At 34.6% G+C, this 25,345-nt stretch overlaps 2 protein-coding genes across 6 annotated transcripts; both read left to right on the plus strand.

Annotated features, from left to right (window-relative positions):
* Positions 1 to 391: 391 nt before the first annotated feature.
* LOC125061590 (trichohyalin-like) lies at positions 392 to 10,388 on the plus strand. 5 transcript variants are annotated; one of them, XM_047667071.1, is made up of 21 exons: positions 392 to 529; positions 684 to 826; positions 1,392 to 1,445; positions 1,657 to 1,698; positions 1,805 to 1,910; positions 2,321 to 2,386; positions 3,118 to 3,458; positions 3,686 to 3,890; positions 4,318 to 4,448; positions 4,660 to 4,790; positions 4,867 to 5,020; positions 5,199 to 5,381; positions 5,449 to 5,564; positions 5,732 to 5,967; positions 7,271 to 7,407; positions 7,817 to 7,935; positions 8,292 to 8,409; positions 8,503 to 8,634; positions 9,245 to 9,352; positions 9,831 to 10,039; positions 10,255 to 10,388. In XM_047667071.1, the coding sequence occupies exons 1-21, from the start codon at positions 493 to 495 to the stop codon at positions 10,271 to 10,273; spliced, it is 2,787 nt and encodes a 928-aa protein (XP_047523027.1). In that variant the 5' UTR covers positions 392 to 492; the 3' UTR covers positions 10,274 to 10,388. The 5 variants fall into 5 exon arrangements, with proteins under 5 accessions (XP_047523027.1, XP_047523028.1, XP_047523029.1 ...); XM_047667072.1 differs by having other exon boundaries at positions 8,503 to 8,619; XM_047667073.1 differs by having other exon boundaries at positions 684 to 793.
* A 2,041-nt stretch (positions 10,389 to 12,429) lies between these two features.
* Positions 12,430 to 16,953, plus strand: LOC125061583 (splicing factor YJU2). Its single transcript, XM_047667061.1, has 5 exons — positions 12,430 to 12,568; positions 12,652 to 12,864; positions 13,785 to 13,959; positions 14,477 to 14,654; positions 16,390 to 16,953. The coding sequence occupies exons 1-5, from the start codon at positions 12,545 to 12,547 to the stop codon at positions 16,697 to 16,699; spliced, it is 900 nt and encodes a 299-aa protein (XP_047523017.1). The 5' UTR covers positions 12,430 to 12,544; the 3' UTR covers positions 16,700 to 16,953.
* Positions 16,954 to 25,345: the final 8,392 nt, after the last annotated feature.

A 25,345-nucleotide genomic window follows, 5' to 3' on the forward strand; every position in this document is an offset into this window, starting at 1 on the left:
ACCGACCCATGTCAAATTATCAAGAAGGTCCTTTATTTTATACTCGCCTTTTATCTACCAAAAAAAAATATTATACACAATTCACATTGAAACATAACAATGTATTCTCACATTAATTATTGAAGCACTGCTAACCAAGTGTTTGTAGGTCCTAATAGCCCGATGAATTAACCTACAAGAAACATGAAAGAACAAGATACAAGCGCAATTTTCTTAAGTAAAACATGGTTAGAAAATCTTCAGGCACTAATATCGACGATGTGTCTCTTCCCGACATGCAACAAATTTTGTACGTTTTAAGCTCCAAGCGCCAAATTGGAGACATAGAACCTGCACGGCCAGACAATGTCAAGTGTATAGGAAAAAAAGTTGTCCTATTCGAAATCAGAACAACTATGACATAGACATACTTTCAGTTCACTCTTGTAAATGTTATTATTTCAAAATTCAGTTTAATTGTCTTATGATTTGGCCTATTGCAAATGAATCAAAATGTCAACGACAGTGAAATCACACAAAGATAAACCACGTAAGTTACGTTCTTATAAGTAATAGCGAACAGTTTTGGTTAAATAATTGCTCCAGGTCAATTCGGGTTAGACTTTATACATCCAGTCTGTTATACAATGATTATGGTACATTTTCGTTAACCATGCTAATGAGGAATGAACTGGTATTTACAGATACGGCAGCTCCACGACTTGCGCCGAGGCCAACGGCCGCCTCGGCAGCTCGTGCTGCGAAGAATGCCACCAACAGGAACTTAACAACACCATCCACACGCCTGTCACCGGTTAGATCTCCTCCGTCTCCAACTTCATCTCGGGTATAAATTAATTGCAACGATGAATTAAGGGCTAACCCTTAATATTTTGCTGTTTGCTAACTGATTAAGAGATTAAGAGCGGACGATTTTTTTCTAAGTATGTGATTGAATTAAAAACAATAATATGTAATGTTCCTTCACTATAATATCAATGGTTGACTCTAATTAAAAACACAATACAATATAAATTCCTTAATAAAAAAAAAACACAGTCACCTCTAACTTTTCCCTAATTTTCTTTTTATCAATCATGGCGAGTATTTTAGCCAAAAAATAATTTTGTTCCGCGAACGTCCGTACGCGAGCTTCAGTCATACGTTTGTTTCACTAGTCAATAGAGGGGGTGGAGGGAGACGCGCGGGTGAAATCATGAATTTTGCTAGCCTTAACTAATAGCTGACGCCAACACATTTATATACTTTATCCAACTCATGGCATATGTACTAAAACTTACTCCTATATTTACCCTCTTATAACATAGTTTTCAATTATTGTTCTTGTTAAATTTTCTTTACGCTATGATTAGATAACGGTTGTATAAATCAATCGTTATATACATTTGCAGGTTAGAACTGCTATTCTGAAAAGTGGCAAGACTGACTCGAAGACTGATATTAAGGTAGTTTTATTTAAATTAATTAATTTATTGAATAATTAATTTATAACGCACAAGGTTCCGGGGTTTGATTTTCGGCGTCGCAATATTGTTTCGGATTGGTTGGTTGGTAGGTATGACATATGCATGCCTAGGTTGCATTTACAGTAAAAAAATATTTAATTTGGAAGGCATGCAATCTTTGAGCGTCATGCTAATTTAAGTTATCTTGTAGGTGAACAGAAACCGTGAACCAGAGAATCCACCACCAACTATAGTAAGTTAATTTAACATTATGAACAAATTTCATGATAAATAATATTTTGTTGAACCTACATGACGAAAATGTTGATGGGCTTTTGACCTTTATATGAATTTTTCAGGTACAGGATAGGCAAATAGTTTACGAAGTGGCGGATATTAATGTCGACAAAGTAGAAAACGTTCCTGTTGTGGCGTTTGCAGAAATCCACCAGAATAACATTGAAGGTTTTTTTGCGCCTTTTTAATCAAAATTCAATTTATTTAAGAAGTTATAGGGCATGAAGATAATACGGGAATCATTTTGGATATATCCTCGCTCGAGTCCTGTCTTAAAAAAAGGGTAAGCGTAGAAGGCATATAAATGTACCTTAACAATACAAAACCAAAGCAAAATAAGTACAGACAACAAAAAGGAAACTTCAGCCATAAATTTTCCCTGTTATGTAACGCTGGGTAAAAAGTATAGTTTTGTTTAAGAGTGGTACTGAAGTAATGAAGCTTTGTCGAAAAACGTGTAATTTGTGTACAATTAAACAAAATTATACAACCTTAAATTATAAAAACATGGCAAAACACTTTGTTTATAAATAAGACCATATAATTCTACAGTCCGAAATAAACCGTATGTATTTTAGAGATGACAGTTGTGGAAGAGAACTACAACATAGAACAAGAAGATGCTCAGCTGGTGGTCATAAATGGTGAGCAAAACAAGAGCCTGTATTTATATAGCAACCTGATTTTGTCACAAACAAGTTTCGTGAACACGTTCCACGACCGAACCCAAATCGCCTACAGACTCAAACGGCAGTCGTAGAAATAATTGTAAAATGATTACTTTAATATTTAATGACTTAAGTTTAAAAGGTTTAAAGTAGTACTTTTAATAATGACCTTACTTTTAATAATAAGTTATTATTAAAAGTAAGGTCATTAGTATTACCGACCATTGAATACTCGTTAATTTATGAATCTTTATCACTTTATATCTTTATCTATCTGAAGTTATGAAATTATAATGACAATGGCAGCTGACACTAACACCATTGCTCCGACATGAATAATAATGACTGAAATTACTATTACGACAGATTGTTAAATAGTCTGTCAATTAGTAGATCTAGTAATATTGGCAAACCGAATTAACGACATATAGGACTATTCGTATAGAATCACATCACCTCAATGGTTTAGTAGTTTATACACAAGTGACCTTTACTAGACTTTTGATGAAGAGACCTTTGTCTCGTTGGGTCTATTTTTTGTCCGATTGGGGAAATTATGGGACTTGTAATAAGTTCGTTGGAGATATTTGTCACACAATATCAATTGCATTATAGTTTGTGCAGGTCACTCTTAAGTTTATAGGCATGTTTAAGAAAATTCACTTACATTGAAATAAAACTACGGAATTCATATATTTATATTTCAGAAACAATAGACGAAACTCAACCACAAACACCAATAAATAGCCGTCCACAAACGCCCTTAGTAAGCCGTCCGCAAACACCTAAAGCTCGCCCTGTTACCCCACGCATGTCAAGCAGACCGTCAACTCCGTCCCAACAAAGAACGAACACTCCTTGCAGTCGACCCAATACCCCCCAAAAGGCCACCCCTAGACCGAAAACTCCTTTAAAGACCACTCGCCCTGTTACCCCAACGAATGAACCAAGATCAAATCAAATATCAAATGACAATGATATTAAAAGCGTGTATTCTGCTAAGCAAAAGCAGTTTCATCGGCTGAAGAAGGAGCTCGATCTAAAGCAGGTAAGGTAACAATTTATTATACTCGTATGAGTATAATAAATTGTTAAAAGTGTTCTTAACTAAAGGTTGTGGGTTTGGACCCCTGCTGAGCATAGATTTTTCTTTATTTAATCTTGAGAACATTGAGAAACGTCAGTCTACAGGTTTAACATCTTAGATTAAAAAAAGACAATATTATATCGTTGCCAACTTTTGATTTGTCTTTTTAATTTATTATATCTTTGCAGCAAGCGGTATTAGAGGTGTTTGAGACTCTACGAAGTTTACACGAACGGTTGCTAAACGAGGGTCATCTGGCTAGTGGGGAAGGTGCACCGGAACTCGTACTATGTAATGTTGCTGATTGGACGGAAGAAGAAATCCATGAGCTGTGTAGACAGAGTACTACAACAGATGGTGCTGTGGAATTGTTTAACAGTAGCATTCCTTTAGGTATGCTAGCAGTGTCCTTTCTGTAACAATTAACACATTCTCAATATAATAATTACCAACACCCATTCAGACAAATGGCAATCATTTAAAAATAAATCAAAGTTATCTTATTTTAACAAATTGATCCATAAACATCCAAAGGGGAAAACGCATCATCATTATTATAAGACGTGGACCAACGGTGGCTACCGTGGTTGCAATTTATTTAAATAGTAACGATGGTAAGAAATACGGTAGCGTTTTTAATCGAAACTTTATTAATGGGCGGATATAATTTACTAAAGACTACAACTACACTTTTGCACCGATTTAGAAACTTAATTCAGCAGAAAGGCATCTCGGAGGCAATAGCTAGCTGCTTAGAAGCTGCCCATTTTAGTGTAGTATTTTTTTGTAGCTTCAATACTTTGACTATTTTTTTAATTAGATGAAAATTTTCTCACCAATGCTGAATGTAAGGCAATGAATATCCCTTCCTGTTTCGCGGAGCTATGTCTTCAAGCCTTTGCCGCACGCCAAGAGTTAATCGACTGGGTAAAAAGATACATAGAGAAAGAGGTATGTAAACAACATGTATTGCAATAATAAGTGAGTGATAGAAGATTCCAAAGCATTACGTCGAATGTCCAACACAAACTGAACTGAACTTTAGCTTATACGATGCGATTCGACTCTTTATTATGACTAGCTCAGAAATTTTAACTAAGCTAAAGCAAGTTTAGTTCGCATCGGACATTTGGTTCGAAGTATACAATTGTACGTTTTGCAGGAGGAGCCAGACAGTGATGCAATAGATCGAATCGATGCCTACAACAAAAGGGGTTTGGAAATGTGCGAGGCTCTACGTGATTTGAAAGCACGAGCTGACGACGCCGTGGAAACTATAACGTTACTATCAAAGTTAGAAAAATTACCAAATGCCATGTTTTTTGTCTCTTAGGAATTCACACTTACAAATAAATAATATTTTTTGCAGACGCGCTTGTTCAGAAAGAGCCACCTTAATATCTGTAGGAGAGTCTTTGATACGAGAAGTAGCACGTTTGCGACAAGACATAGAAACGCGGGCGACAGTTATAACCGAAGTCCGCGAAACTACTGCTGATGAAGAAACCAAAAAAGTGTTGGCGGTAACTTATATATAAACATTATTTAATTTTTGTAGTTACATCTCTCAAATTTCAAGCAGCGCTGCTCAGCTCTGCCGTGTCTAGCTCAAGAAACTTCTAACGTAAAACTTTCAAAACTGAACCAAAAATATGTTTCATTAAATGCAATAGAATAATTACACGCAAATTAAAATCGCAGGATACACGACGAGAGTTAGAAGATGAACAAGCAGCGAAAACGGCCATGAAGGACAAACTCGCGGCCAGCGAGGCTCAAGTGAGACAGCAGCGGATGCGCATATCTAAGATGGATAGACAGCTTCGTGAAGCTGAGGCTAGCATCACTACTCTCACCAGTACGGTGAAAAGTTTGGAGGACCAGGTAATGGAAATCGGAAGTTGTGGGTGAAAGCATGGATTTATTATTATGTTAACTTTTGTTAATTTAGGGCCGTCAGCGTGAAGTGCAACTAGAAGCGAGAGCACGGAAATGGAGGGACTCCGTTAAGACTGGAGAAGTTACAAATACACATTTGGTGCAGCAACGTGATGCCTTGGAAGCTGAGTAAGCTTTTTCTTAATGAGTGTTTACAAACATTAAGAACGAGTGAAGGAATTAGTTTACAAAGATCAGTTTTACGCGAAAAGTTCCTTTAAATCTTAAAAAATCCTGGTCTCCATGTCACCATGGATGTAATTATTGTAAAAAGTAATGAACTGCGATTATTACAGAGTTGCCGATTTAAAAGACCAAATAAAGAGTATGACTGCGCAGCATAAATCATCTGTTCAAGAACTTAACAACCAACTAAAAGAACTTAATCTAGCTTTGGAAGCAGAACGCGAAACGACACAACGAGAAGTAGGCTTTAAGAATGCACTTCAAGAAGAACTCAATGAGAGTCGTAATACTATTGAAGAGCTCCGGGCAAAAATTGATGAATATGAAAGGAATAAGCCAAATCCTGGTATTATTTTAAAATATTATTTTATAATCAAATCAAATCAATCAAATCAAAATACGTTTATTCAATTTAGATGCTTCTTAGAGCATGCTTATGAATGTCAACAACGTTTACAAAATTCAACGAAAGAGCAGGACTACGCCATCCGTTCGCAAAACTACCAGGAGGCCTTGTTCTGAGAAGAACGGGCAAAAAACTCAGCAAGTTTTGCCCTCCCTTTACATTACAATTATTCAAAGGAAAATGTCATAAACCACAACGTCATTAAAGTTACATAAGTAAAAAAAAAAAAAACTGTTCTGTGATTTACCACATTCACCATTACACACATATTCATACATAATTAGAACTATTGCCAAGCATTTTTATCTTCCAGGTAGTCATTGACTGTGTAGTAACCTTTACACATTAAGGTTTTTTTGATATGTGTTTTGAATCTGTTTAAAGGCAGTTCCAATATTTCACTAGGAATCATGTTATAGCAGCGTATACTTAGGCCCATAAATGAAGTATTTATTTTCTGCAACCTGTAAGACGGCTGGAAAAGTTTTCCCTTATTTCTTGTATTCCTATTGTGAATGTCGCTGTTCTTTAAAAGAGAACTAATATTACTACGCACAAAAATGATACAGTTGTAAATATATTGGGAAGGTACCGTCAAAATATCGATTTTCTTGAACAAATTTCTAAGTGAAGTGCCTGGTTTCAAGCAATAAATTGACCTAATAGCACGTTTTTGCAAGATAAAAATAGATTGTATATCTGCTGCTTTGCCCCATAAAAGAATTCCATACGACATAACGCTGTGAAAGTAACTAAAATATACTATTCTGGCAGTTTCCTCGTCTGTGAGTTGCCTAATTTTCCTAATAGCGTATGCCGCAGAACTAAGCTTGTCAGAAAGTTTTGTGATATGCTGACTCCATCGAAGTTTTTGGTCTATTGTAATGCCCAGAAATACCGTAGAATCAACTAAATTTAGTTTTTCATTGTTTAATTTAAGATCTATAGTTGTAGTTTTAACATTAGGTAAAGTAAATCTTATGCATTTTGTTTTTGTGGCATTTAATTGTAAATTATTTGCAGAAAACCAGCACACTATTTCAGAAAGTGCATTATCATTATCATTAAGTATATTATCAAGTACCCTATTGTATATATTAAAAATGTTGGACTGCATCTAAAGATTAGTTTATATCTATTGGTAAAGGTTAGGTTGAGAATGAATCCATATATATGATAAAAATTACTTAAATGACAAATAAATATCTATTTTAACCAAAGCTTATTTTGAAATATTTTTAAGACCTTCCAACGGAGAGGGAAATGGATCTGTGGGCTGAGCTTCAAGCTACGAAAGATACTTTGCGCATGACTGAAGATGAAGTGATTGCATGTAAACGGGAAAAAGTTCGCTTCCTGGAGACTATGACCAAAATAGCAGTAATTATTTAATTACTATTTTACGAGTAATGTCTAACGAAATTCTGCAGTATTCTTCGTCCTTATCAATATAACTATGGGAGTGATAAACTTCACTGTTTTAGAAATTAAACCTAAATCTAAAATGTAAACCGAGCTCTCTCTGGCTACTAAAATATATATTAAAGTCAAGTTTAGTTTCGTAAACTAAGAATAATCATCATTTGCCGAGTGCATGCATTCATAATGTTCTTAAAGTATAAAATTAGTTTTTCAAATCATAGCAGGTAACTATCAAATGAATTTTTGTTTTCTTTGTTGTAGAGTTTCGTACCAGATTCGTTTTACTGTTTAACTAAAAGGTGATAATATTTTTTCATACATATTAGTATATTAACACATTAATTCAATGTATTGTATTGTATAATAGGACACAGAAAACGAAATGGCCTTGCAGCAAAAGTTAGCAGCCGAATTGTTGAGTAAAGAGGAAATTATTGGTAAAATGCAAACCCAGCTCCGTGATCTAACGAAGAATATCAAGCTCCAGTAAGTGTAACTGGTATTCTATTTCTATATACACAAAAAATATAATTGATTAATGTTATTTTTTATTTGTGCCAGTCGTGTGTTGGTCGTAGAGTAATAAAGATTGAGCCTTTGATTGAATTTGAGACTGTTAAGACTAAGATTATATAATCTGTAATAGTAGAATTTGAAATTTAATGCTTATGAGTCAAGGATTTTGAAGAGATAACTGAAAGAGCTTTTAACTTAATTCTATTTTAACTTTTTAAATTATTTTTGACCTTTTTAAAAATATATGTTTTTAAACAATGTTTATCCAATATATACCTACATGGTAACCCACCTTTTATAATAACAATTGCAAATTTCTATTGCAGTGAGCAGAAAGTTGTGCAATACGAAAAATACGTCCACGACTTACAAGCTCACAATCGCGCTTTAATAAATAGCCAAGATACATCGGGTGGAATTTGTTATCCGGAGCTTCAACAGGAGGTAATTGTAGGAGTTATATGTAGTTTTGGTAGATATATGTACAATTTATCTTGATAAAAATCTTGTATCTAATAAATACATTTCGTTTCATAGGTTATGACCCTAAAAATGAGTCTTCTGGACGCTGTGCATCGCAACGAAGAGCTTTCCGAAATGTTAGCGCAAAAGGAACAACAACTTGAACAGCAAGACAAAACAGCACGTACACAGGCAAGATTCCTCAAGGTCATACTTTTTGAAACAATTTTTAAGTGCTTTTTTTTAGACTATAAAACACATTTTAGTGATGGGTTTGTTTCACGGATATTGTTTATATGTAGTTGTCTATCAACGTACAGATGTTTGTAACCGATATAATTACGATTTACGAGTACCTATGTAATTTAACTAAATAGAAAGAAGACGATAAAATAGACACAAAAAAAGGGTGCGTGTACTTATGTACGCGCGTAAGAAGTTATACTTCTTTGGCATTATTAATAATACTGTATACGGATAGTTAACCTCAATTGTATTGAAGCACTTAGGAAGGTTGATGAGCACAGTTTATTCACAAATATTTTCTAATATTAATTAGTATTGATTTTTAATATTCAATTTAAATCACTTCTGATTATAATTCAGACGCACATATAAAATTCGCACTTGTATAATGAAAACACGTGTTTTAAATGTAGAAACTCAAAGCATGTGGATAAATATTATAAATATGTATATAAATTTTTCATAACGCGCCTAAAGAAGTATAACTACAAAAATAGCCTCTATGGTTGATGGTTATTCTAACTTTTTCACTTAAATGTAATTCTGTTAATTATAATAAGCTGTGGTACAGATTCGTGAAGAATTGATTAACGTGCTCAAGAACAAAGAAATGGAGCAAACTCGCGAGCTGTCTGCATTGCAACAAGATTTAGATCACCGAATGAAAATTGTAGATGGAGTGAGACGCGTTTTTTTATTATTGTTTGTAGCGAAAGAATTTTATCATATATTTGTATTTATTTAATTAATAATAAATTTAGATTTGCTAGTTACTAGTGGAAATTAGTGCTCAGAAGGAGTTTAGTTTTATCTAGGCACTGTAAGTTTGTTTATCCATTTTAAATAGTACGATTAGATACAGATACCGGCAAACATCTTGAACAAATGTCCTTGCCTGCACAGAAGCGATTTATAGGTATCACTGGGAGGGAGGCAACGGGCGGTGCTGCGCGGCGGCGGGAGAGTGACGTGTCGATCGCGTGATTGGTAAATCAGTTGACGTTTGTGTCCCGCGCTGCGCAAACTTTTCCCCACTCCCTTATTTAGTGTTCAAGATGTTTGCCGGTTTCTGTACACTCAACGATTTAAATTATTTTCTCACTAATGAAAATCCGTACGTTGAGTCTACGAATATTAAGATGTTTCTTGCTAAATAGGTAAACAAGCAAATCGCAGCCAAAGCCGACGAGATTCAAGAATTGTTTGCAACATTAGAAACGAAACAGCAACAGATCCATCGGCTGGAAAAGATTGTCCTCGCTTTGGAGGATCAGCAGCGGCGGGCGCAAGTGCAGAGAACGCGCCACGAAACGAAAATTGCTGCTCTAGAACACGAACTCGCAGCTGGCGGCAATCGGAAAGACAGGTTACAAACTTATTTTAAGTTCTTTTTTTTAAGTTCTCGGCTTAGATTTTTCTGCGTGCGGTAAAACGCAAATCCTAAAATATATGATTAATAAGAGGAAAGCGTAAATACTATTCACTTTCAATATGAACTTTAGAAGAATATGTAAATATAATTTTAACTGGCAACTTAAGACTACTTAATTTTTTTAATATCTATTTTTTCTATTGTTTCAGGAAATTCATCTTCTTTTGAGAAGCAGAACAATACTATTTGATATCATAGCAATAAAATTACTGTTTCCTTGTACCTGTACTGTTTGTGTAATTGTAATGAAATTGTGGGTGTATTAATAAAGTATCAAACAATTTTCCAGTACGAAATTTCTACTAGAAATGTGGATTACATTTGCCAATACTTTGCTTCAAGCTTTTGCTGCTTGTCTTGCCTAAAATTTAAAAACACTACATGCAAAGTCGACATATTTTATAAAAACTTCGAAACAGTAAAGTCGACGTAATCATGCGTAGCGTCCCTTGTGGTAGGGGAGCCCAAGAGGGGATTTCGGGATTTACTCAAGCGCGGCAGATTAATATATAGGGGGATACCTTGTACCCGGTTAAGTACCTCCACAAAATATGAGGCTCATATATAAAGCCGCACGTGAAGGAGACAGGATCAGTTTAGTAAAAAAAAATTGACCATCAGAAATTCCCGAGCGCGTCAGATTAAGGTAGGGTGAGTTAATTACATCCTAAAAAGTGTATATTCCACTAATCTGACAATTTGAGAGTGACGGAAAAAAAGGGGAGGGCAACAAAGTTGTAAAAAAAAAACGTCATCTCGACATTCTCGAGCGTAGCTAATTTTTTTTTTATTTTGAAGGAAATAATTCAAGAATAATGAAAAATATATAATCTGACGATTTCCGCAAGCCGAAATAACAAAAATTCGTCGATAAAGTTAAATGCGTGCAGCTGCGTGATGCCTACATTTCCTTAAACCGATCGGAATCTACTAAACGGCGTTCTAAATATTTCCCTCAAAATTACATTTCCTGTGAATTTGAACCGATTCGGACCGATAGATTTTGAGAAATTTTGAAAAATCTTAAAAAATAAGAAATATTTTTTTTTTAAGTGGTTTCTTTATCGATCAACTTCAAAAACTAATCCGCCTTTGAGCTTGAAAAACCACGTCGATGGCCACCAAGCTGGTCAAAAGCGGTTGATTCGTTCGAGAGATATCGTACACGAAAGAAACCCGAAAAAGTGTTTTTTCGGGATTACTCCGAAATTTGTGGTTCGATCAATTAAAATTGCAAAATTATTTATGAGGATGATAAAACTGCGTCGAATGCCGCCAACCGCGTGAAAATTGCTTGATCCATTCAAAAGTTATTGCGGTTTGAAAATTCCAAAAATAGTGTTCTATGAAACTTCTATCAGACTTTCGAGCTGGGAGAGCTCAAATGCATAGAAATGTTATTTCTTTGAACCCAGCGAGCTCAAAATATCAATTTTAAGCGCCCAGGAATGGAATTAGCGGGAAGTTGCAGGGATGGCCCTTTAGGTGAACCGTTTTTCTATTTTTTTTTTGTCAGATCAGGCGAATCCCTCTAGATAATCGTCAGATTATGAGACAGTACGTTTAGAACATAAAGATGAACCACATATATCTTAATCTGACGCGCTTGAGTATTTCAAAATTGCGATTTTTTTTTGCAAATTAAGAAAATGGCTGTGGGTTTGCGTCCCATTGAAATCGTCAGATTAGTGAATGAGAGCTTTTTTTTGGTGCACTTAACACTCCCTTAGAAAATCTGACGCGCTCGATAATTTTTTTTTTTTTTTAATTTTCAACCCTTAAATACAACCACCCGCATCATGCAAACGATCAGATTAACATACGTACATTATTAAAAATACGTAGGGCATAGATGCTATCAATATCTGACGCGCTCGAGGATGTCCATGCAACAGTTTTTTTTTACATATTTAACAATCTATAGCCGCTTCCCCCACCGATGAAAAGGAATTTATCATATAACATTTTTTTCTTCTTTTTATTTAAGCTTTGCATCCCAATAGGTCTCTACGACGCTCGAGTAAATCCCCAGTTAGCATCGTGGGCTCCCCTACCATTGTACGTATATAAAATAGTTGTATACGTTTTGGTTTCAATAAAATTATATCACAGCATTAAAATTAACGCTAATCAAAAATAGGAGAATAGCTTAATAATTTAGGTGTATATTTAATAGATTTTAAGTAATAAACAGTTATAGTGCATGACCGCCGCTATCTAATTATCTATGCTCATTTCTCGTTGGTGCCGTCGTGTCAACAGAGCTGTCAGCAGTCATTCCTCAAACTAATGACATATCGCCGTCAGCCGTGTCTCTGTTCAGTGTTCAAGTGGCAGTTTCGTGTGATCGTGATCGTTGATCGTATTATTTCTCATAAAAATCTAGTGTTTTTCTATCTTAAGACGTCTTAAACTGATAATATAAATCAACAATAAAAGATGTCGGAAAGAAAAGTATTGAATGTAAGTATTTCTATGGGACTACAGTTTGGTAGTATGTAAATATTAAGTAATGTCCATTCTTATATTTGTTTTGCTTTTTTCAGAAATACTATCCTCCTGATTTCGATCCATCGAAGATTCCTCGCATGAAATTGGCAAAAAATCGCCAATATACAGTCCGTCTTATGGCCCCATTCAACATGCGATGTGCCACTTGTGGGGAGTACATTTATAAAGGAAAAAAATTCAACGCTCGTAAGGAGGATGTAGAAAATGAAGATTATTTGGGTATACGGATATATCGGTTTTATATTAAAGTAAGTTGATATTTTAACGGACACAAGTCTTTTGCAGGCTTTGGCAAAATTACTGTATGTAAATATGCGTATACAGTAGAATCCGTTTATTATGACTCCGCCTATATTGACCAACCGGTTATTATGACGTAATTACACTACGAAGTTTGGTTTTCATATAAAATTCTTTATAAAGAAGTCGGATATAATGACTTCCCTTACAGTGACATGTCGCTTATTATGACCCATTTTTAATAGATTATGTCCGGTTATAATGACCGACATGATTCTTTACACCTCCGGTAATGTTCGTTGATCCCCGACGACGTTCGGCACGTGCTAAAGAACAACTCGAAAGTGATGGGGAAGAGGAAGTCGAGGAAGCACCATTACCTACCGCAGAAGAGGCATTAAAAGCTGCAGAATTACTATCACGATTTGTTCACAGCAATATTGAAAATGATAATTTAACCATAGCTATGTCTTCGATACACAATAGTATTAGAGACTGTTTTTACAATAAAATGAAAAAACAAAAGCAGACAAAAATTACAGATTATTTTTAAAAATACACTTGTATGTATTGTATACATTGTATGTGTTATAATGTGCTGATTACGTGCATTTTTGATTTAATATGTATGTATATTGTATACATATGTACATAATAACTATGTTTCTGTATTAAAATACTTAAGTACATACATATGTAAATATTTACATGAAAAAGGTTTTTCATTTCACAAAACGCTTTGTATGACGTCCGCTTATTATGACGTGTTTGTCAATTCCCTTCGATGTCATTATAAACGGACTCTACTGTACATTCATTTATAAAGTTATTTCTTAATGTGTAGTATTTGCATAAACCATCCCTATTATATTATTCATGTTTGCAAGACAACACAATAATAATAATAATTGTTATTATGGATTTCCAGTGCACAAGGTGTCTTCAAGAGATTTCATTTAAAACTGACCCTAAAAACACAGATTATGAAATAGAGGCTGGTGCTACTAGAAATTTCATGGCTCTGAAATTAGCAGAGGAGCAAGCTAAGCGAGAGGAAGAAGAACAAAAGGAGGAGGAAGCTAATAATCCTATGAAACTTTTAGGTAATATTTTTGCTTAATACTTAAGTAATCATTTCTCATATTAGTTGTTATGAAAAAAAATTGAAAACACCTATGTTAACCAATATGTGGATATTAGTTAAATTAAACAGTAAATAATGTCCCATTTCCAATAATAAAAGATAATGACAATAAGTGGATTTGGAAGAATCATCTTTAATCATTCAATATATTATAGTCTGTTATTAGTATTCATCGATATGCTATTCAATAAATTATACCCGATATGATATAATCAATAACTTCTCTAAAAACGGGAGAAAACAATATCTACCTCTTTTCCTACATCCTTTACCTTCTCTCTTAAGGTATTCCACATTAGCCTCATTAGCTTTCTTCTAGATTTTAATAACATAAAAATTTAGTTTTATTGTGTTAGTTTGTAGTTTACATGTTTTTGGATATTCAAATTTCTAATTATTATTTTTTCTATATTTGTGTGTAAATAAAAATTCATTGTTTTATTGCATTTTGCTAATTATCTAATTGGCTTTTGCAGAATACAGAACAGAGCAATCGAGACAAGAAATTGAGTTGTTGGAAAGCTTAGAAGAGTTGAAGGAGTTAAATCGGAGACAGAGGACTGTTGATTATGAAGGAATGTTGAAACAATATCAGCCAGAAACAACGGAACAAAGAATAGCTAGAGAGGAACAGGAAGACAATGAATTTATAAAGTAAATATACATACATACACAATTTAGTAACAATAATTTAATTCAGAAGTTCTATGTTATGTATAATAACTATTTGGGTATGTAAAAAGTGTGAGCGCACTGCCGGGTACCAAGAATGCTGTCTGACATGCTGACACAAATATTACAGAGTTTCACAAAGCTATTTGCATTTGTTATAAAAAGTCCATCTTTTGGTAACATGTCAAAGGCACGAAATTCTGCATGTACTTACCTCGCATGACCACATCTTCTTTATTTACAGATTTTTCTCCCCCAGCCGTGTCCTAGACTCACTAATTCAAGACATTTAAGTTGTATAAAAATATACCAAGAGTGAATTAATATTACTTATGCAAATATTAATTTGCCTAACCAAGTAGTTTGAATTAGACATTTCTTGTGAAATCATAACTCCAGTCATCAAGGTTCAAATGAACTTTATCATACTTTGACTCTACAGTACTATGGAAAAAAAAAATATTGTAAATAAAACAACCTAAATGATTAGCTACCTACATCTCAAATGAAAAAATAAGTTTTATGCTCTTTATATACTATTTAATACTATGTATTAGTTGTAATTAGTGTAGTGATACACCCATGCCATGAATGTTTTAAAATGTGAAGGAGAATTTAAGATGTTTACTTACTTCTCTCAATGTTGTTTAAATGTCACTCATTATGTTAATAATAATAAATGTTTTATTTTGAGCAATAAAACATATTTCTTAGTTGTAGTGTATTAAAGTAAAAGATGGCAATTTACCAGTGTCCAGTGCCTAATTGGAGCACTTTAAGTATTTCTAGGGGAATTTCGCAATCTCGAAACAAATAGCATTTTGAAGGATTTCAATGGTCTGTTTTTTAGTACTACTGAAGTCGGGATGTGACGACCCCATCGCCCACTGGTAAAATAACCTGTGCCAGAGGTTATTTAGCGGGACCCACGCTTTCCACTTTTAGAGACTGCGAAGCCGGCCTTTCCCTTCCTTACGGAGACTCAGAATTCCTCGCCGTCTTGTATTTCCCACCTCTCCTATCCGGGATCGCGGCCGAGAGTTAACGGCCTAATAATCAGTCAAAATATCAGCTTATTTCAAAAAGTTGGTGTGCTTTCAGTCTGTTGAAATCTCTACTCTCCTATGGTAAAAAAATATATATATATTACTTTAGTAAATCTTCTTAGAAAATGCAATAATCGTATGCAGTAACGCCCAGACCCGTCATCCCCTTCCCTGCTTCTCTATGAATCTTCTTTAAATTATAATTAGATGCCTATTTATTACTATTTTAAGATAACTTATATATACCTGAGTGACCTTAAAAAAAAATTTTAGATGGGCTAAAATTTTCGTATTTCATAGAGAAGTAGGGAAGGAGATGACGGGTCTGGGCGTTACTGCATACCATTTTTTGTGTTCATATTACTTTTCTGTCGGGTTTACAGAAAATATATATTATGATCACCTGGGTTTTTCCTGGGTATCCATTAGTTGCTACCGCCTGCTTCATATATTTGAAAAGTATAAAAAAAAAATAATGTAATAAATCATAAATTGATACGAGAATTCTCTACATACTGTACAATGTACATATTTCTGTTTAATATTGTCTGCATTAATTGTAATAATGGTTAATATATTTTTTTTTACTTTTATAAACACGAAATTGCTGTACATAGGTTGAAAATGATTCACATAGAGTGAACTCACGCAAAAATACGTTTATGTTACAGATCCGTCAAATTCACCAACACAAAACCGAAAGTGGTCGCAGAAGAAATAATTGAAGACGTGGAAGAACCGGCAGCAAAACATATTAAGATGGAAGACCCGCCGCCAAAACCTCAAGCAAAAACGGAATCTTGGAACAGGAGTATCGGTGTTATTTCAAAGAAAAATCCCTTAGCAAATCTCGTGAGAAGCAAAAAGGCAGATGCGAGTGAAGCAAAGGCCACGGTCTCGAGCAGTGAAAAGGCGCCGGAGAGTAAACCTTCCGGTCTCTCCTTGTTGGCCGATTACTCTGGGAGTGATAGCGATACATAGTCACATTTTACGAACAATTAAAACAACAAATGTCTCTCAATCGTGAGGTCGTGGGTTCGTCTGTTCGTGTGCTTTTCTTTTGAGCACACGGTGGAGAAACCGGACCGTCTTTGACCCAAAAGTCAACGTGTCAGGCAGGCTAATCGGCTACTCGCTGCTGCAAGCTCATCTTATCTTCCCGCGAGAACTGTATAATCAATTTGACACCCGTGTATGAAAGCATTTGATTTGTACAATAAATAATTTATAAAGTATGATCTTTGATTTATTTCTGAACTAGATTTAAAAACCTATGTGGATAAGATGTTTTATGTTTGTGCGTTAAATTTAACATCCTGATACAAAATTTAATAACCCAGAGCAAAAATAGAGCGCTGGAATGTAAGAAACGATGGCACTTTACGTTTGTTTGTGATTGGTCTAACGCATGTCAACGTACTCAACAAACTCGGCGTCATTCCGTTTTAATAACCACTGTAAAACTAAACGTAGGTCGGTTCGTTCTATATTCTTATCGACGCGACACCTAGAAACAAAGCTGTTCATTTCACGTTCATAAGCAACGTGTATTGCTAATGAGAACGTGAGCAGCAATACCGTGGAGTTATGTTAAGTAACTAAGTAATACCTAAAAACAGTAGGCCCATTTCGTAACCATTAATAGGTAGCTTATCTTGTTGTAATAGAATATTGAATTTTTGTTGTGTAATAAATGAGAGGTCAGGTCACTCTTGGTTAAGAGTCGGTTTATCTTAATATGCCTATATAAATTACGCGTCACGTTTTCGGCCGCTATGGACTCAACCTAATCCTAAACGATTTCAATCAAATTTGCACACCGTGTGCAGTTTGATCTAAATTAAAAGATAGGATAACTTACATCTTAATTTATACCCGCAATATTATTTGATTGCAAATTATTTGACAGTCACAAATCTAATGGATGGCGCTGTGTTGAATGTACCAAAATTTCACATAAGCTACATTTTAATGCCAAAAGCATGGTGGTCCCAATGACTGGTGTTCTCCTACCGTTTCCCTTGAATAGTTAACTCCTATGTAATATAACAATAATAATAATTCCTTAGCCATAGCAACGCTTGGCCGAGTCTGCTAGTTTAACAATATAAATAAGACTTGACTACTGACCACGAATGCTGTAAAGCAATGTAATATATGAAGCTTATTGGAATATGTTGTCGTAAACCAAATTGCATTCGAGAATATATCGTTCCATTATTAAAACCTTTTTATATTGATTGTTCTTAATAATATTTTTGAGGGTCTTAATTTGGGTTTGACACAATATCCACAGGTAAATATAACAATGTTTATCTAATAAGTTACTTATCTAATGTTTTGTTAATTAAACATCTATCAATTAATTCCTTTGGTACATTATAACTGTAAATGTATCTTCACTGATACATTTTCGGGAACACAACTCTCATAATTATATTAAAAAAGGGCGTTACCAATTGAAGTAGGAAGACGGTTTTGACTAAGGGATTTACCTGAAATTAATGAAACTAGATCTAAAAAAGAACAGCATATTAGGGGATTGTAATCGGCTTACGGAGTCAGCTCCCAATCTATTGTGCAGCGGGTTTTCCTTTGTCAAGCTGTCAAGTTAAGATTATTGCTAACTAATCTAAGGATTATCTGTCGATTATATTACACACATGACACATTAAAAGTTAAGGTAGATCACACTAATCATTAGGTATACATATTTTGTTTTTGCTATATGAGTTCTAGTTATTAAATACATATTTCAAAATACGAAACGAAAAGAATTTTAAGAGCTTTGCTCATATTCTTATTTGATTACTTTACAAAAGTCTGTGCACATTTTCTTTAATCATTAATCGATAATCGAACTGTATGCCGTTCTTCCGTCCTTCTCTTTAAGCTACCATTTATGTGGGGTTATTAAAGTTAATTTGTAATGTAATTATTATAAGTACCTATAGAATTCGTCACACGATCCTCCAATGCAACGATTAACAACATTCCATATGAAATTTAAATGAATATAATAGGCACAATTATTCCGTCTCATACTTGGAGCCTAGCTTTACTTTTAACATTCTCGCCCGTCGTGAATATTACTAGATATTTACAGAAAATTAGTTAAAAAATTCTTTGGCAAGCGGCTCTAAATGTTCTTAATTGCCATGTCCGAAACCACACCCAAATGTTTACCATGGTTAACAAATTGTTGCCGAGTTCAGTGAGGCGTTACCTGCGGATTCCTGCAAATCGGGATTTAAACAAAAAGCTCACGGTTCGGAGATAAGTACGAGTGGTATCCAGATTTTTTCTTCAACATAAATATTGCTTTTTTTAAATGTAACGGCTTCGAGTCGACACGTCGGTGTTCGTTTCTCAGAAGCAGAGTTGTCGCGGCGCCGGGCCGTTGCTCGTCTAATAAATAAACGGCTGCTTGGGAAATATTATGTTACGTCTCGGGACGTTTTTTGGAAGTGCGTGCGGCCTTCGGTCGCTTTGGCCACTCGAGCCTGGGTAATGAACCATTTACCGATGGGACCTTGGAAACGGGATAGCTCTCTTTCAGCTAATTGGAAATTCTCGAAACATGAAATTGCCATGGCTCGTAAAAGCTGTTTCTCCACAACAAACATGTAACTGGCCTACTTGCGGGTTAGATTGATAAAGAGTTAACTGCGTACGTTACTGTTATGAAACAATCGGTTAATGTGCGCGCGTGACGTAAAAGTATGTTTTGTATTTCAAGCAATATTTTACTCTGGTTTAGCGGTGATAAGGCCGGATGCCGGTTTTATCCCACATGATTGATTAAAAAGCCGCAATGTATTCATGCCTCTATAAATAAAGTTGTTAATGAAAGGCGGCCGCTAGTAATTGGACCTTCAAATTCCTTGAGGCACACGCACACACAGATATTAATCCTCTTGTTTGAGGGATCCTCGTAAACCCGTGTCATTCATATGTTGGAGATTATTTTATGTGATTCCTTTGAAAGTGTAAAGTAATGAGAATGATTCGATACTTTGTAGGCATCTTTAATAGTGAACTTTCGAGCGTATAAAGTTTTTATGTTGTGAATATACCTGTTAATTTTAACCGTTTTTATAAATGTTAATGTTACAATTAAAAGCGATCAGTTGAGCGTCAAGACAGAGAAATCGTCGTTTTAATAATATTCGCTAAAGTTTGAATAAACTTTCGATCAAACAAGTAAGATAAATAATTTCATCTTAGAGAATAAAATAAATCGCAAAGTTTAAGATCTTGTCGCACAATTTATAACGTCATAGTTTTTTATTCGTTGTTCTTAATTCACGAGAGATATATAGAAATGCAGGATCCTCTCATCTCGCCCATTACGGTTATGACAGGCCATCTACATTCCTGAACAACAATGGACGACCTGCGATTAAAAATAACACCTTCGTAGAACGTATACATATACAGTTTACTTCACATGGACCCGTAACGTTTCCGCTGGGTTACCATGAAACCTTTTTTCCGAAGCCTTCGAAAAAACTTGGCGTCCCATTAACAATAAGATCAAAACTAGCCGCGGCACAACGGCCGGCGAGCGCCAGCCTCCGACCGATCCACGAACACTTCCAGGAATAGCGCCTTAAAAAAAGATCCGACTCATTCTGGGCGTGTGAGTTGGCGAAGTTGCATTCCTCCTTGATCCACCTAGCTGCCACACTTCCCCCTTATCCCCCTTATGTACACTTTAAACAATATTTAAATTCCAGTCGTAAAACAATAAATTCTTTTTAGCGATTCGGATGCAGGACAATGGATTTAGTGTAGCGTACGAGGAATTCACCGATAAACATCCTCCGTATAGATAGATAGTATCTATTAGGTATACAGTATCGAATCAACGACACATTTGATTGTGTAATGTGAGACAGGACGATTTCAATTGCTGCAAAAAACTGCGTTGGACTGCGTGCGTCTATTATGCAATGCGGTCATTGTAATGGCGGACAAAAAGCAACAATAATACAAAAGTAATAAGACGATTTTGAACATCCATTAGTGGGTACCCCCGCGATGCTCCCACGCTCGATTGTCCTTCAGGGTGGTTTATACTGTCAATAACGTAATGTACGTCATGTGTTGGCTGTGAAAGTAAATCACCAACACCTGTTTGACACCATAATATTTGTTTAAGGCGTACTCGATAAGGCTGTGTTTATTCTAAATACTTTTAAGTTTATAAATGCCATATTTACGATTATTTTTTAGAGATTATTCTTTATGTTATTTAAAAAAGACAGAATAAGCTCCGGGGCGCAAACCATATCGTGTGTAATGATATTTTAAACAATTATATATGTCACTCTTGCATGTCTCGATGTGATTTCGATTTAATTTATGCTTGAGTTCAACCTTTCAACGACAATTTTAAGATTGACTATAGGTAATTGTTCTCAAATGTAAATAAGTTTAAGTGATGTATTAAACTGCTCAAAGAACTGTCTAGTAAATTGATATCTAGTAAATTGTCTGTAAATTGATTCCGTTCTATGCCCTTTTGAGAACTGGCAGTAAATGTAGAATTAGAAGCATTTAATGTATATTTCTTTTTTGACGTTCATAAGTGTATATTGGTGTTTATCTACGTTACCTACATCAATTAATGAAAGCTTTTTTTCGATGTTTAGAATTTTTTATTAATTTATTTTTCTTCACTTATACCAAGTGAATTCCAGTTTAGTATTATCCAAATATGTACTAATTTATTTATTACACCATATTATATATATTGAACTAGCAAACTCGGCGAACTCCGTTTCCCCACCAGATGGCTTCGTTTTATGTAACATTTCGTTTGGTGATCCCGCTTTTCTGTTGAAATTTTTCCTGAATTTTCTTTGCTATAAACCTCACGGAGCCCGAGACCTTTCCAACGAATGCAAAACCGTGGAAATCGGTTCGTGCGTTCTGAAGTTATAGCGTCAGGAAGGAAAACCCGACTTATTTTTATATAGTAGATATATGAACTTCTTACACTACATAAATCAAACAACCGCCTAAATTTTTCTTAGCATCCTCAACCTGTCACAAATATGTCACATCCTGGTGAACAGAGCAGTAAATTTGTGTTAAGGAAGTTCTTGATTTGTTTATTAACAGCAATTAAAATTGCGTAGTAAACTCGATTCATATGATAAAATTCGATTTCGAAAAACATAGCATTATTCAATTAATTATCATGAATTCTAGGCAGACAAAGTCGGGAATATCATTAATCAGTGTACCTAGTTGTCGACTTAACTAGTATTGATTACAGATTCACTTCGTCATCCCACCGGCCACCCCCCGCTGATATTTATCGACAACAAATTCCTTTTGTGTGGAATTTGAAAACGTCAAAGTTTTCTGTATATTAATGATCTCGCTAGATCTTGCCTATGTTTTTACGAAGCTAAATACTCCGCTATAAAGACTTTCCTAAGATACATCTATATATATACATAATAATCGCATTTAAGAACCTTATTTTTATAACGAGGATTTGACAATAAGCAATTTCGTAGTTATAATATTGTAGCCTTGGCAACACAGTTCGAGCTGTTTGGCGGGCGAGTCTGCCGAAAAGAAAAATAGACATTGCATTTTATATGTATAAAGTTACCTCCCTAAAGGCCGATTTACATTATCTTAGTGTTTAGGAGAGTATTTTAGTACAAGTTGAAAGGCAAGTTCTTTAGCGTAGCGTTTACATGTTTCAACTAAAGTACTATCCTAAAGCACTCTCCTAAACACTAAGATAATGTAAATCGGCCATAAGACATATTTCAGAGCTAATAAGAATAGACTTTTGCTAACAATCTCTTTAACTTAGCCATAAGTAGACAAAGTGTCTTTTGACATTTATGTGAATATATTTTTATTAGAAAAGGTTTGTTTTTATTTACGACATTTTGGCGTTGCGACGGGTTGACACACATTACATTTGATACAGCACCAGGCAATAGTTTAAGTTTTATGATTGTCATACCGAAAATGATTTCTGCGCTATTTATGGATTTTATGTTGCAGATGTCGGTAGGCGTTTATCGCATAGATACACAATTTTACTTGTTGCAACTTCACTATGTTACTAGGTAACTTGATGGCATTCGTCAGATCAATCTAGGTCTAATCAATTGGTACGGTTTCTTTACTTTATAATAGCTTTTTCATAATTTTTTGACAGCGCTGGTTGCCACATTTAAACTGGGTTTTTTATTCACTTTAGTTTGAATATAACGCTAGGTGAGATGCATTTGTAATTGTTTATATATTTGTAAATTTCGTCGATTAGCTTATGTAAATGAATATATATAGTTTGTTTATTTGCGTGTTGTGAACAATTTGTGGTTGAACTTAAAGGCAAAGTATTTGTCTAACCTAAATATAAGTTCTAACCTCCCACATTGTTCCTATATTAATTGTTTCCTTATCACTTTAATTCTACCTTCTACATAGCTATTATAATCGCAGAATCGTTTTCTCGGATATTCGCCGGAGACTGACGCATTCGTGATGCGTATAGTGTTAGGATATTGTGATTTATAACGTACTTAAAATAATACAACTTCTTCCTAATAATTTTTATTTGTTTTTTATTATTATATTTAGATTTTTAATTCTAAGTAGTTATATTTATCCCGTTTTCCGTTTAGTATAATTTTATCATTGTAATGTAAGTCGAGGCTACGGTGGACAGAAAAATCGTAATCAGTTTATGTTCCATCGTCACATAAACGTTGAATTTTTTAATACATATGTCAATAAATAAACTAATAGTAAATAAACGTAATATAATAATGGTACTATAAACACGAGTGCCTTGATGCCATTACTATTAAGATAAGATCTTTTATATTCATTATGGAAGTAAGTGGAAATGAAGAAAATAAAGCAATATTGTTTTTTCTTTGCTGAAATCGGTCCAAGTTTAGTTAGTCTTTCAGTTTTTTTTATATTTTTGAGTAACTGGGGGCAAACAGGCAGGACTTTCACCTGATAACTATTGTGATGTTTCTCATATCTATAGGTCTTAAGATGTGTCAATCTTCGGTGTGAATGTTGATTGTACTGTGATATTCAATAAGAATGCTTATCGAAAATCACTGACCTATGTTAGTGATAAGTCCATGGGAAATGCAACACCATGGGAATTACTGATGCACACAAGATATCCATGGATACGTTAATAACGGCACTACATCACCTGTCTTTGATGTACTATTTCGTGACCCAGCCATGCAGCAGAAAATATACTGCGCGAGTATTTGCGCAGATACAGAAGTGAAGAACTCTCTACTTGAATTCGTGTATGCGGTGATGTTAGTTATTTCGACTATGTATTTGCGTGTAGTTCCCACGAGAATGTAAGTGCGTGCTACTATTTCACCATGCCTCCTGCTGATAGAGGGCAAATCTTTGTTTTTTAATTTATTTTATTATTATCAATTACTTAAGATGTCATGTGGAACATGGTGTAATGGTTGCAGATCTATACAAACGTTGTGTAAGAAAAAACTTGGCGATTATAAAGAGTGGCGGAGAGCTTATTGCCAGTTCTTCTCTTCCATTCTGTTGGACTTGTGTCGGACGTTCGTAAATTTCATGAAACAAATTAAAAGGAGGAGGACTAGGACTCAGAGATTGTATGCTTTACGTTCATTTCCAAAGTCATCGATTGAAATGGCAAGGGCGTATAATTTTTGACTATCATGATCAGCAGCAAACATAAAATATTAGGTTGACAAGGCATTAGGAGTAAATATTATATTTTATAAGTTTTTAAAAAAAGCTAATCTTTATTTTATTTCAGTACACATAATATACAAAATCATACATATAAAAAAATGTAGGTTACATAAGTTATTAGGCAACGGGCAGTATTTATGAAGTGAATGAATGAATGAATGAATGAAGTTATATCACTATTTTAATGTAAACAAGCCTACTTATAAGTTTTCTTTGGCTGTAAAATACTTTTTAATTTAATTTCCGTCTCCAGCTATAAAAAAAAGTAACAAGTCCGCTCTTGTCATAATATTACCCAATTATTATATTTTTAATTCAATAACAATCATTCTTCTTCTTCTTAATACATGCTTTTAATAAAAAAAGAACACGTAATAATCGATATTAGGCAACAGGTTTATCGATAAACATACCGCGAAAGTTCAAACGTCTTAAACATGTTATCGGCGTCTATTCCCACGAGCTGAATTATCTATTTTAAATTCGGTCCTTCAAGGAAAGGCAACTGCAAATATAATCGACGTATATTTATGGGCTTCTAAATATAACACTGACTTTGTGCAATACACATATGTATATATTTATGTTGAAAAGGGCGAGAGTGCGTGTCACCCAATACACATACGGGCATATCCATTTCAATGAGCAAATAAAAACTAATTCAATGGTTTTCGTGATCGCAACGTAATAAACACATCGTGTAGGACCCCATTCCACCCACCATGACCCTCAATTCTACTCGACGAGGCAATTGTGGCGAATTCTTGCCACGTGACCTTCATTACGACATCGCCCATTTTACTTATTTATATCATCAATTAAGTCATCTCGTAATGAACGAATGCGGGCTGTCGGGCGTTTAACGATCCG

Source organism: Pieris napi, chromosome 23 (assembly GCF_905475465.1).
Source record: "Pieris napi chromosome 23, ilPieNapi1.2, whole genome shotgun sequence".
Taxonomy (NCBI): domain Eukaryota; kingdom Metazoa; phylum Arthropoda; class Insecta; order Lepidoptera; family Pieridae; genus Pieris; species Pieris napi.